The 14588-nt window shown below is 37.8% G+C and overlaps 1 protein-coding gene across 1 annotated transcript in view; it reads right to left on the bottom strand.

Moving 5' to 3' along the window:
• Positions 1–1410: 1410 nt before the first annotated feature.
• The window catches only part of LOC117287727 (tropomodulin-2-like), a 115070-nt gene continuing 101892 nt past the window's right edge, over positions 1411–14588 (bottom strand). Inside the window, exon 10 of the mRNA XM_033768229.1 lies at positions 1411–3442. Coding sequence (XP_033624120.1) covers positions 3411–3442 — 32 coding nt within the window. The 3' untranslated portion in view covers positions 1411–3410. The remainder of the gene's footprint in view (positions 3443–14588) is intronic.

Here is a 14588-nt window from a genome sequence, read left to right as displayed (position 1 = left end):
TAATAGGAATTACCTCTTTGTAATATTCTTATAAATACAAACACATGTCAGTTGAATAATTACGGCTCTCTCAAGCTTCTTAACCAAAAATATCCTACGCGAAATTGTACAAAAGTAAAAAAAAAAAATAGAAAAAAGATCATTTTATATTCCCCTTTTTCAGTTTGTGTCTAATTGTGTCTACCGTTCAAATGCATATCCCTCGCTAGGATTTGCATTTGCAAACAATCTCAATTCGTTTTTGACGGCCGGAGACCACCGACATTCTTTTCATGATTAAACAATCAATACCACATATTTCATAATTTTCCCGATCAGCAAAACCTAACAAATGTCATAATTCATCACAGGAAAGGCCGATTTGTTTGCTTCAAAATTCAGTCAAACGCTCAAAGTCTACAGTTTCTAATGTAGCATTGTGCGCATGCAACGTAGGTGACATTGTTTACTGCGCACGCGTTGAACTTTACCACTCCAATAATTATGAATGGAAAACGACAAGATACCAGCGAGGACAGCGAAAGGCGGCAACAAACATGGGGTACAAAGAGCTCGCTGCGGTCGGAATGTGTACAGCCTTTTACAGGCGCTGCGGTTCACATCCATAGTGTTTCCACTGGAGGTGGATGCAGCAGTAATCGGATTAATTTGAGCTTCGGGGATTAAGACTGGAGTTGTAACTCCTTCTGTTCCTTGCTCTATGCTTTTACCAACACACTGAGTTAAAGGCAGTGGACACTATTGGTTATTACTCAAAATAATTATTTCCATAAAAACCTTACTTGGTAACGCGTAATGGGGAGAGGTTGATAGTATTAAACATTGTGAGAAACGGCTCCCTCTGAAGTGACGCAGTTTTCGAAAAAACAAGTAATTTTCCATGAACTTGATTTTGAGACCTCAGATTTAGGTCTCGAAAATTTGAGGTCTTGAAATCGAGCATCTGAAAGTACACAACTTCGTGTGACAAGGTGTTTTTTCTTTCTTTTATTGTTATCTCGCAACTTCGACTGACATTTTCAGGTTTGTTATCCCATGCATATTTTGAGGTACACCAAGTGAGAAAACTGGGCTTTGACAATTACCAATAGTGTCCAGGGTCTTTAAGATAAGAGTTGTTATACATTTTAAGGCTATTTCTTATTATGAAAATTATACTAGTAATTACTCTTATAGCAGGATTTTTGTGCAAGCATTGTTGGAAAAAAAAACTAAATCTTATCCCACTTTCCAATACAATAAACAAGCCAAATGTGACATCTACATGTATAATCTATTGATCCTCCACCAAAAGAATCTTCAAATTCCTCGTGTACATAATTCGTTTTTAATAAACCATGATAACCCATATTGGCAGCAAGTACATCACTATGCTAATGACACTTGAGCCCGTTTCACACAAGCTTTCTAAACTATGGTCGTTGGGAGCGAAATCACATTCCCATTATATAATCACAAACGAGTGTCGTGTGAAATGAATCCTTAGCCCTGCGAAGAAATCACCACGGCGTGTACAATCGAGCTCGAGACCTCCAAAAATCGCAACCCTGTTTAGAATTGCCGAGATCACTTGTGTGAAACGGCACACAGTAGATTACCAAGGTCCCTGGTGATCGCACAACGACCATGCATGCACAAACCATTGGGGTTTCCTTTCTTTATGCACAAAGTTTCAAGCAGTAAACACGTCATTACCTCATGGAGAAAGGTCGTCTATTCCAGGTATCCAACAAAATGGTGTCGGCGGCACAAATTGCGAATTAGTTTATTGTATTGCTTTCCTCAAACCATAGAGAAATGCCAACTGTTGTCCTTTCTCTTTGCTCAAACAAAATTTTTTCTATGACCAAGAAGCTATCCGATCAAGGAGGACTTGAATCTGGCTTTTCCGATTCCAATTTCATACAAAATGCTTTCGGATACATTTATCTTTGGAGTCGGGACGCTGAGAAATCGTATAGTTGTTATCGTTTTGACAATTTCCTTGACATCCCAGCGGCTTCACGTTGCAAAACACGTAATGACGACACCGAGTGTCATTTTGATTGCCGCACCAAAAAACGGGGGGAAAAATCTGTAAATAGACTTGACAGTCAGTCCTTTTTATGTTCAACTAAAGCATACACATCGCGCGCACTGCTCATACAAAACACAAGTAGGACTGTTCCTTACTCTACTACGGAATGTAGTGAGAATTTGGTTGTGATCAATCGCTGCAACATGTAAAGTACATGTACTTCGCTGCAAATTCTCCACACATGCAGGTTCTGGCGATGTCAACATCTAACAATGGATGAATCCGTTCGAGAAACACTCTGAACGTCTTTTAATGCATGCAATAATAATGGTGTGTACGCAAACCCGTTCGCTCATCCCCCGATTTTTAATTTTGAACTTGGAGACCACATATTTTTGAAGTGAAAAATCCGGAAGATTGTTATGCCTGGAAAACACATTGTCATTGGTGCGCCAAGATCGATGGTAACCTAAAGCAAATACATGACACTAAACGGACACTGACAGAGCACCAGCTAACTGATAAACAACACCACAGTGCGATCTCACATAAACAAGGGTAGTCGGGAACGCAATGTGCGTGATCGTGTGAATGTTGGTCATGAAATCGCAAACAACCTTTAAGACAGACAACTGGTGCCCACAAACAAGGGACGTTGGTCTTCGGCTCTCGTGTGCAAAGGGCTCTAGATGTATACGCAGCCACATTGCATTCTTCAAGGGTCATAGAATACGAACAATTAAAGTCCTAAAATTTAAGTGGCAATGGTTACAAAGAAAAGCATAATTTTTATATCTTTATCATACTAATTATGAAAAATTTCAGTCCTAAATGTGTACATAATTAAACAGGCTGAGAAAATTTTGAAAACAGAAATGGGTAAGTTTTCATTCACTTCAATGTATACATGTAGCTTACTGGATAAGTACTTCGTAAACACTAAACAGTGCATCTACACTTACCTTAATTATGAGAAGCATACATTATGTCTACATGTATACATGTATATTATATGTAATAAGTAATGACACAAGCTAGTGTGCCTTCATTATGAGGTATTTACATAATAACATTTAATGAAAGCTATTGCTGCTGCCTTTCATAGTGAGGTACATACTTTGCAACAAGTCATGCACACCAAATCTGATGTAAATTTGGTCGCTCCTTAGAGTGTAAACACTGCAAGAGGTTTCAACAAGAGTAGTCAATACAATGTTTTTTCATCATTAACTATCAGTTTCGTTATAAAAGCCTTGATAGAAATGATTGTACATATTTTGAGTATTAAGTGCACTGCAACCTACACTAAATAAACAACACTTTCTAACACAAAGAAATTTCTATTCCATCCAACTTGCCGACTCTTGAAGTCCCCAAAACTGTTCCCATCGGCTCACTTGCTGCTATTGACACGTCCTTTTCGCACTGTGGTATAAAGATTTAACGGAAGGAAATAACATTGAAAACACTATTAAAAACATCTCTGTTCCTACTATATGTCAGGCGAGTTACAAACAAAATACAGGATTTGTAACGATTTACAAAGTTGATTGTCATACGTTAAGATTATGGCTTTGTGATCATGACTGGTCTGAACAAGTTTTGTAATTCTCTCCATTAAGCAATAATGACCTACTTTCCCCGGCATATAAATCAATGTCAGCGAGCATTCAAGTATGGAAAAACTATACCATGGAAGTGTTACGGATACAAAGTCAAACTTAAAATAAAAAAGCCAAACAAATGGTCAACACAAGCATAATGAAATCCCTGAAAAAATTCAACCCAAGTTTTTGGTACTGTGACGCATACAGAATGACGTGTGAAGTCATAACATACCATCACTGTAGACAGCATTTACCCAAACAAACCTCATCTCAGTTGTAATGCTATCTTAATCCCTTCCTACATCCCTAACTCGCTCATCTACCAATTTCAACAGTTCAACCATGGTAAGTCTTCAATCAACTGAGCGGAAATCAAGTGGTCCGGACTGTTGTCGGCCAACAATCCCAGCCAAGTTGATCTATCAATTCTCATTTTCCTATGAAATTGCCATCATCGAGTCTGTTTCTATAAATCAACTCCAACCTCAACTTTAACCCTTCAACTAGTTGCACTAGCTTATAACTAAGCCCCACGGCTCCCATGGAATAATTTGAATCTTTTTTTGTGATAAACCATAAGTAATAAAAGAAAAATTAAATAACAAGAGTAACAAGAGATGATAAGGCTGCCCAACTGTTTTTCCATTGTTCTCAGCATGGGCAGAGGTACGTGTAAAACTGAAATCCAGTACACCATGACCAGTTAGTGAACACGACTTAAAGCCGAGGGTCAAAGCCAAGGGTCACAGCAGAGTCAAAATTAACAGAAATTGCTTTAAATTAATTCGAACAACCATTGGTTTTTCCATTGTTCAAACACACACTAGAGAAAGAAACATGTTGGACAAGGCATTGAAAATATTTATAGTATTTTTAAATACATAACTATAAATATTTTATTCAGTATAGGTTTTCTCTGTAAATTTCCGCAAATTAGCAGCAAATTTAACCACCACACTGTTCTTTTTCGCGCGAAATCAAATGCTACTGAAAAGGGTCATTTGATTTAGTTTTACGACAAGTCAAATGTACTGTTGCGTAATTTGCTTTAACAAAATATTCATTCAATTTAACAATTCATCAAAAGCATTCAAATTCACAAGAGTTTTTTGAGGCGTGTGTTTAGTCATTAACTTTCATTTTTTTGCAGTCAATTCTGGAAGTTGTGCAGTCTAAAAAACGCTTGGTAAACTTTTTGTACCTTACTAATGTTAAAGGCATGTGGTTCACCTTTTGACACTTGAACATATACGCCAAGATGTCTGGCACGCCAACAGATTGATCTTTGGCGAATATTTACACGAAAAACAGGAAAACATAAAAAAAAACATTCAAACACAATACAATTTGTGACCCGCTACGTGAAAATGAGTCAGATGTTGACAATTGAGTTATATGCATGGCTGGAAAGAACACACCATCAGCAGTAGTTTGGTATATGTCTTAGCTTTGGGGTGTGTCGCGTTGCTGAGTTACTTTTGTTTGAAATTAGCCAATACATAATTTTTTCTGAAAAACGAATTAAAAGTTAAGTGATGTTTCAAACTACCTTTTCATGCAAAAGGGTACAAAATAAACATACGTATGATCACAAAATTTTTGTTTTCATAGCTTTATTGCCTAAAAGTAAGATGTTCTAAAGGTTAACCTTGATAAAAATATAGATCTTAAAAAGTAAAAAAAAAAAAAAAAATGCATTGGGCGACATCTGACTCATTTTCACAGAGCGGGTCACATTTCAGGTCTTGGTCAGTTAACCATTAAAGGTCCCCCCGAAAAAATAAAGAAGAAAAAACATTATGGGACCTCAGGTAAAGTCTACTGGAAACATAAAATACGGAAAATAAGGTTCGCTGGATTTAACAGTGAAGGCACGAAACAGTTGCCTATAAAAGTTTGTCTATATTCTTCTATTTCGAGTGGTGACCTCGGTCAATGATATTGAGGCTGAGGTTTCTCCAGGTCTTCCTGTCCCCCATGCATGTGGACACTTCCCCAGCTGTCACAAATCCAGTGTCCTTTTTCAGCAGATCGACATAGGTCAGATGGCCTTGACCTCTTTGGGCTTGACCTTGCTTGGGCTCCCAGAGCACAAGCTTGCTGGCTGGAAGCTCAGGGTGGCGATAGCAGTGCCCTGCAAACCTCAGTCTTCTAGCGCAGATTTTAGCTAAGCTTGGGGAACCCAAGATAGAGGTCTGTGTTTGATTTATGTTCTTCGCTCCCAACACCAAGCACCTGGCATAGCATTCAAGTTGTTTATCTAGAACAGATGTTTATGTAATTGCTTCGCACCCATAAAGTAGCACTGATTCAACAGTGGCTACGAAGAGCTGTAACTTCAGGTGTTTACTCATCTTTGTACACCATACATTTTTCATGCTGTGGAGTGCTTTCCAGGCCAGAGCTTTCCTAACTTTGATATCCCTGCTTGTGATGTCAATCCATGACCCTAGATATTTGTATTTCTTAAAGCCATTGGACACTTTCGGGACAGCAAAACAAAACAAAGTTCACAGATTTACAAATAACTTACAAGGTTTACAGAAGGTAATCGTGAAAGACACTCAGAGCTTGAACAAATATTTGCTGCGAAGGAAAGGGGGTCATCGCCCCCCCCCCCTCCCCCCGCTCATACCCCAAAATAAAAAACATAAATGAGGCTATGGCGCACATCCACCACTACTTGCAGTGGCTGCGCCCACAGCCTCGTTTTGGGTTAGATTGACGACGTATACCTTAGCACACATATTAAGAGAGACGTATTCGGAGGGACAAAGGTTATAATAACTTTGTAGAATTGGATTGGGAATTGTATTTAAAATGATTGAGGATGTTAAGCTCTAAAGATTCGCATAACATTCATAAGATTTCTATACTTTTATTATTTGGGTTGGTTTTTTTTTGGTTTTTTTCCCCTTTTCTTTGTGTCTCAAGAAAAAATTATATCAGTGTTTTGCCATTTGTTTCGCTTTACCCATGCCCTTTAAACTAATTTTATGTATACTTATTTCGACTTGTTTGTTTGTTGATGTTTTGGTGTACAGTTTTGGTAATTCCCCATAAGGGAGCGACTTATTGATATAATGAATGTTTCTTGAAATCGATGTTAAAGGTTAGTTGTGGATGTAATGTTGTAAGCCCATATTATTTTAGTTTTTTTTTTTTTTTTTTTTTTTTTTTTGGGGGGGGGGTGTGTTTGTCTCTTCATTTTGTTCTTTTAGATTTGTAAATTGTTGATTAGTGTAACAAAAATGGTAGTGTTACCGGGTGTGGGTGTCACAAGATAGTTGTTCAATTGTGTGTTACCTTTGGTCTAATTATTATGCTAAAGATTGAAATAAGATTGAAGATTGAAATATGAAGTACATTATAACAAACGATCACGCATAAACAGCGCAAAATCCCATCATGCAACGCAAAAGCTTGTAGTCTTCGTATTAGTTCACATGTGGCAAAAAGTGTAAGAAATACTGAACGCTAGAGGGCGTTTCAGAATATTCGATAGCGTGGGAATAGACGCCCTCTATTGGTGAAAGTACGCGATAGCTTACAAAACTAGCTTCAATCGCCTTGACAGAAGACCACAAAGCAAAACACATTCTGTCAGCAGCATGGTCGTCAACGGAGCAGAAGAGTCTAGCATGTTTACGAAAAACGAGCGAGACGGTGAGGCTTCTTTCAACAAAAATTACCAAGTTAGGATACTCTGGATGAGCAAAAAGGAGTATTTAATTGTGTTTAGTAAAGTTCTTCAGTTCTAGGTTGATTTCAAGAAAGACTTGGGTTATAGAATGCAATCATGTGTTAAACAAAGGCGCAGTTGTTTTTGCTGCTTTTAAAAACGTTTTTTAAATGAAAATTTTGTTCACAAAACAGACGCCGGCACCGACCATTCCATACACATAATTGAAAAAAATACCGTCAAACTCGTATGCTTCTTCATGGATGTTGCAACTATTTTGATGTCTACTTTTTGTTGGGGTTTTTTTTCTGGACGAAAGTGGGAAGATTTTTGGGAACTTTGGTATGATGTATTATGTTTATGAATACTTATTAAAACTACAATAATAGGCAATGTTTATACATGATAAAATAACTTGAGCACGTAACCCTCCCCCACAGTAGATTTGAAGGCAGTACATAAAAAGTTAATGATATTTTAACAGTCGGTTTTAAAGTGTTTTGGGTTTTTTTTTTATGGTAAAAACACTATTTTTTGTTTAACTTCATAAAAAAGTTCTTCTTACTTATCAATACTTTTATGTCGAGTGCTTACAATAAACCGTGGACTAAAAAAAACTACCTAAATAAAGATCATTTTAAATTTTGCTCTGACAAATAATTTGACCTGTTTTTAAATTAATTTTAATAACATTATTATTATTACATTTAAAAAAAAAATACTCTCAAATTAATGAGCCCCCTTACGAACACAATAACTTGGTACACATAAATAAAGTATGGCTTCCAGTGCAGTTAAGTTGACGTTGCAATTCATGTTGAATTTTGAAATAGCGACGATCGGAAATCGAGCAGTTGGTATACAGTATACTATTAGTTCAAAAAATAAAAAATAAAAAATTGACGGACCAGTCAAAAACCTGGCGGACCAGTCAAAAATCAAGCCAACTGGTCCTGCTGGCCAGTTGAAAAAAAAGTTAAGGGCAACCCCTGCTAAAAATATAACACACTGCTATAATTACACAGTATTTTCTTGTACGGAGAGCATTGGGTATAATTCATGTGCACGCAAGTGTCTTCACATTGGCGACCAATCAGGTGGAAAAGACAATCAGACCATAGAGCAATTATGATCAGACCAAAACATTTTTCTAACCTGATGAATTTGGCATCGGTGGTATTTTGGTTCCCTTCAAAACAATCATAGGTACCTCCATGAACAAATCCATAGTCACCGTCAATAAACGCGCCGAGTTACTCGACCAAAGGCTCGTAAGACACTGGTATAATATCCTCCTCAACAATAGTTATTGGTTCTTAATAGCAGAGGAGAAATCCAACTAAAAAGGCTTTAATAGTCACAGCAAATTTCCGCAGAGTTTATCCGACTGAAAGGGAAGAAAGTAAACACCTTAAAAAAAAAACGCACTGGTTGGCGGTCTGCAGGTTCAATCGTGTTGATCAGATGGTAGCGAAAAAGTTCAACGTTATGTGCAAAATTTTATTGAAAATAAACACATTGAATAATTGGTTGCTTTCGTTGAATTATTGTTTGCTTTATTTCCAATAACGCTACGATTTTAGAATCTTTGGCCTTTTACTTGTGCATCGCGAATTATGGAGCGCCACGTCCCACGATACATATCGTTAAGTTGTTACAGCACTAAATAAAGCGAGTTTTCGGAACATACTGGGTGTGCCACAAATCTATATACTGTTTGTTTAACACCGCTTTTTGTTGGTGGGGGGGGGGGGGTAAGAGCATGGGAGATTATTGGAAGTCCGAGGTCGCCACCCACTTTCAACCTAAAGCGATTCCGCGGCGACCTCCTTCACCAAGCAACAGGTGGCCTGTCTCAAAACCAGACAACAGACAACGCACCACTCACAATACACTGAGCAGAATGTAAGGAGATCAGTTGGGCTCGATTTCACATGCTTACTTTATTTGAATAAGCCCCCCCCCCCCCCAAAAAAAAAAAAAAAATGTTATTAATTTCCCCACAGGCTCCTTCCAGCCTATAGCCCTATAGTACAGGTTGTCTCAAAAAAAGACTTTACACTTTTGAAATGAAAAATATACGATTCTGGGGGAAACGGTTTGGATGTATGGATAGCTTATGGTCTCAACTTTTATATGACACCAAAAACTGCGAAAATAATGTATGCCTGGGTGAGCACTGGTCACTTATGTGAGGGTATGAAAATTAGGCTGCGCAGGAATTAGCCTTTTGTGAGCTTACAAAATTGATGGTGATATGATGATCAATTGCACTCAGTTTGTGTTTGCTGAATGAATTATTTTATGGTTTATTAAACCATTTGTTTTATGCATGAGTAAACAGGAATTGCATTTTTTTTTCTTTTAGTATTTTAACTTTCTCAGTGGTGTGTTCATAGGAGTCAGGATGGGGTGATGGTAGGCCCCCTACATGTTGCATGCAATTTCCATGTTACAAACTGTTTTTGTTTACATCTGTCACTTTGAATAAAAACATTCACCCCCACATTTCAGTTATTGTAAGAGGAGTTGAACATTTCATTTGTTTTTCTTAATAACCAGACGGGAATTAAGTAAATTGATTATTCAAATACGGGTTGTTGAAAGAAGGAATGTCAAAGATGTTGGCTATTTATTCTTCAGGTTACCCATTGACCTGAAGTAGCCGACGTCTTGTAAGCTACAAAGGACTACCTCTCACAAAGGGAAGGCTAATTCCTGCGCACGCTAATTTTCATACCCTTCACAAAAGTGAGCAGTGCTCACCCAATCAAAAAATATTTTTGCAGTTATTGGTGCCATATCAAAGTTCAGTCCCTAAGCTATGCGTACACATAAACCTTTCCCTACAGAATCATTTACTTTTTATTCGGCAGTCTTTTTAAAAGGTAAATAGTTTTTTTTGAGACACACGGTAGTTACCCAATGTTTCCAAATTTTAAAGCTTCTGTTTGATCCCATCTTGCCGTTTGGAAGTCAATGCTTTTTTATAAATTATTCTTTATTTAACCTTTTCAACAAATGAGTCACCTGTCAGAAAGATTTCTAGGAAGTCTGGTAACAACATCGACCACTGGTTGACATATGGTCGCCTGCGAAACATCAATCTGAGTTACTTCATTTATTCCATGCAAATTCGTGAGATTTGTTTTGTTTTGTTTTTTTCCCCTGGCACCCAGCCTCTTCGACCTGGCGCGGCAATGAATGAACCAATCCGGAGAACCATGCTTCCAGTGGTTGACACACGGTCGCCGCCCAAACTCTTCCTCCAATCGGACGACTCGTAAGTGGGAGTTCGGGTCAAGGTTTTGTAGACTTGCAACCCGACGTCTGAATGGACAAAATCGTGTTGAATTCCACAACGATGTTGTTGAATTCGGCAAGGATGCCATGCCACTGGACCTTCTAATTTCAATCCAAGATGGCGCGGGTTACGCTTTTAATAGTATAGATAATAAAACGGACATTTATATTGCGCAGTTAGGGGCCATTCATAATTTTCAATGTTTAAAATTTTGATTTCTTTTCCAAAGATTTTTGACCCACCCGCCCACCCCTAATTTCGATTATAAAATCATTGATTTGTTATGTGCAGTATTATAAATAAAACTACATGTGGTTTGCATTATGCATACAATGTACTTGCATGGTACTTGGTCTCATGTGCGCTGCATCATGGATGTTATTAATGCCAGTTTGGGCCTAGCACCGGACCGCAGGCCCAGTTATTGTAGACCTGGGCTAAAACTTTCATCAACTTTCATTGAGACCGAAACCCGTGAAGATCGGTGCCAAGTTCAACAGTGGCCAGCTATCCCTTAGATTTTTCAACCCCCTAAAAAAGATTAAATTGTTTAAATCCGAAATTAACGGTTTTGCCGCCCACAAAAAAAACTTGCTCCCTGGGGAAGGAAAAAAATAGGCTAAATACAAAAATTGTGCAGAATTTTTTTTCTTCAAAATGCATGGGAAAAAAATGCCAGTTTACTTCACATTCACATGAGGTACACACGAGATGTTGCTGGTTAATGTGGAGGTACGATTGTGTGAGAATATTTCCCCCAAGAAAATTAATTTCCGGCTAAAATGATGTGCAAATCCTCCTCTCATGACTTCTACCCGATGTGTCGATTCTATGCACATGGGGCGCATTCAACAAATTTGCTAAACGGATTGGGACACACTTGTGCGCAATTCACGTTTTGCGCTCTGTCGAATTCCGAATTATCAGCTGAATCTGGTGAGAGAGCAAAAGACTGCGCAATATGCAAATTCGTGCTCTGTTTGTATGCCAGCCCAAGTTGATAATTCAGAAAAACTGCGCGCAATCTGAAGTTGTGCATTATTATATATTTTGTTTTCCCTGTCCGGCCCTAAGCGTGAGAAACTGGTTGCGTTGCGTGAAAGCATGAGACTTGCTTGGTCTGCAGTTGCTACCTCCATGGAAGGCAAGTCAAATGATCTACATGTAGCTTGTGTCCGTTTTGTTTTTGTTTTTTTTTATAATGAAAAGTGAATTTCGATTAATAAATATTTGAAAAAGAGGCTTTTGACCCACCCACCCACTAATTCAAAAAGAAATTGAAATTTTAAAACATTGTGAATTATTATGAATGGCCCCTTACCTATATAAATGAACTCTACTGCGCATTAAAAGGTAAATGTATACAAAAAATGCAGAGAAAAAATAAATAAATAAATAACTTGCGAGATAATAATGAAAGAAAAAAACACCCTTGTCACACGAAGTTGTGTGTGTTTAGATGGTTGATTTGGAGACCTCAAGTTCTAAACTTGAGGTCTCGAAATCAAATTCATGGAAAATTACTTCTTTCTCGAAAACTATGGCACTTCAGAGGGAGCTGTTTCTCACAGTGTTTTATACTGTCAACCTCTCCCCATTGCTCGTAATCAAGAAAGGTTTTATGATAATAATTATTTTTAGTAATTACCAATAGTGTCCACTGCCTTTAAATGCTATTCTTTGTGGAACCGGTAACCAGTGTAACTCATTTAACAATGGACTACATCGAGAATATCTAGAGGAATTACATATCAGTCTAGCACAAGCATTCTGAACCCTTTGCAGTTTGTTAATCTGTGTGTCAGGCAAACCCCAAAATAAGCTGTAACAATAATCTAACCTGCTTGTTACAAAAGCATGGATAATTTTTTCTGTACAGTCGCGAGTTAAGTATTTACGGATATGACGGATATTGAACAGATAATAAAATGCATTTTTACAAACTTCGGCAAAATGCTTATCAAATGTTAAGTGAGAAACCAACCAAATCCCTAAATTCCTTACTGAGGTGGAGGGTGATATGTTGGACCATGGAGGAAGGAAGAGAAGGAGCTCGAACGAAGGGACTTCAAAAGTCGAACCTGTGGTACCGCAACCGTTTAACGACACCTCGTAATCACCCACATACCTTACACAGACAATGGGCGACCTGTCGTATGTGAGTTTGCGCGTGCGCACTTGGTTCTTCACTCAACTAAGGTGTCGTATGTCGTATGGATATAATACAGAAAAACAACTTTTTTGAGACCTGATAAAAATTGTGTACACTTGTACTCACCAAATCGAAAAACACAATTGAATACCAACCACCCTCGTGTGCTAATACCCAAATTTTTAACCACCGCTAGTGACTGGAAAGTCACAAAAAATGTAAAAATATGCCATGATGTTTCCGTGAAACACCACAAACGGTAAATGAAAACGTGTACATTCACAATTCTTGTCTCCAATGATTCAACTTTTCACGCAGGCAAGAGCGCAGACTGGCGGTACCATACGTTCTGTACAAAGAGATTTAATCCTACTCGTTAATCGGCCGTCCAGCTGGAGGTCTCCTATCTTTTTCCACTGGCCAGACAGGGGCATCGTCAGAGTATTCTTTTGTTACTCTGCAGTTTTGCGGGTCGTTCGAGCTCCTTCTCTTCCTTCCTCCATGGTTGGACATAACGACCTTGATGCTCTCACTGGAACCAGTGATACAGAGTTTGATTTGTTTTAACAAATTATTTCAAAACTTTAAGATTTTAATTTGAGTTTGTTTCTTTTAAATCCAGTCGCAATGTTTGAGCCTGAAAAAAAAAACTTTCAATTTTTGTTATTCCAAAAACTTTAACTTTTTTTTTTATTCCAAAAAACTTTAACATTATTTGAAAACATAGCTGAAAATTACTGGCAATTGTATACAACAATCTCACTTTGGCTTGTCTATACCAAAAACAATATTCAACTCAAAAACTTAAACTTAAACCAAAAACTTTAACATTTCCAAAAACTTTAATGCGGACGGACAGACGGAGGGATGGACACCGGACGGAAATTGGTATTACATAGGCTCGCACTGCTCTGCAGCTCGCCAAAAACCACTCACTTTCATAACAATAAGTTAGGAAAATAGAAATGCATTGAACTGAAAGTGCTCTATATTACGCTGTGGCACTTGCGAACAAAACTAGTTTTGCTTTCGGGTCAGCCAAACAATAATACTCGGCTGACCATCACTAGCTTTAACAGCATAACTGATTTGAAGAACTGTGCTCTACTTGAGTGGTCACCAGGAATGACAATGTTGTATACGGCTAGTAGCATGGCCGCACCAGTGATAATACTTTGAAAACAGTTCAAGGCATTTTTTTGTGGAGAACTTTCAGAGTCAACGTTTTCAGCAAATATTAAAAACGACAGAGTTCTCTCAGACCCAAGGGGGTCGGAATGGGGCGAGAAGATACACGTGTACAGTTTAGCCCGTATGGCATACATGTATAAGGGGAATTTGATATTCTGTGACAGCTTTTTAGTTTCATAATCACTTAGCCTTTTCATTGTTTTTTAATAATGGTAGAACATCTCTGTTTGAAATCGTAACTGTCAAATTGTTTCTTTTACACCACTCATCCTATTTGTTTTTCATAACAAACTCCATATTTGGATGAAAGACTGAAAGGCATTGTGAAATCCTAGATTTTGCCCGACATGAATTGTGCGAGTTCCTTCTCTTTGTAAAAAGAGTTATAAGTTGACATTTAGGAGGTTCAAATTGTCTTTAAAATCAACATATTTTACAAGTCAAACTAGCTTTGAATGGATACCAGGGTTAAATTTCATGAGATCTCAGTTGTCTGTTTTACCAAAGTGGTTTGTATTAATATTTTGCTAATTCAGTAAACATTGATTCGGACAGTTTCATAATCTCCATACAATTTGGGCTCGATTTCATGAAGCACTATGATTCATCTATTAAAGATGAGTTGACAATATTAC

Source organism: Asterias rubens, chromosome 3, assembly GCF_902459465.1.
Source record: "Asterias rubens chromosome 3, eAstRub1.3, whole genome shotgun sequence".
Taxonomy (NCBI): Eukaryota; Metazoa; Echinodermata; class Asteroidea; order Forcipulatida; family Asteriidae; genus Asterias; species Asterias rubens.
Note: the sequence above shows the minus strand (reverse complement) of the source record. Positions and strands in the feature narration are given on the sequence as shown.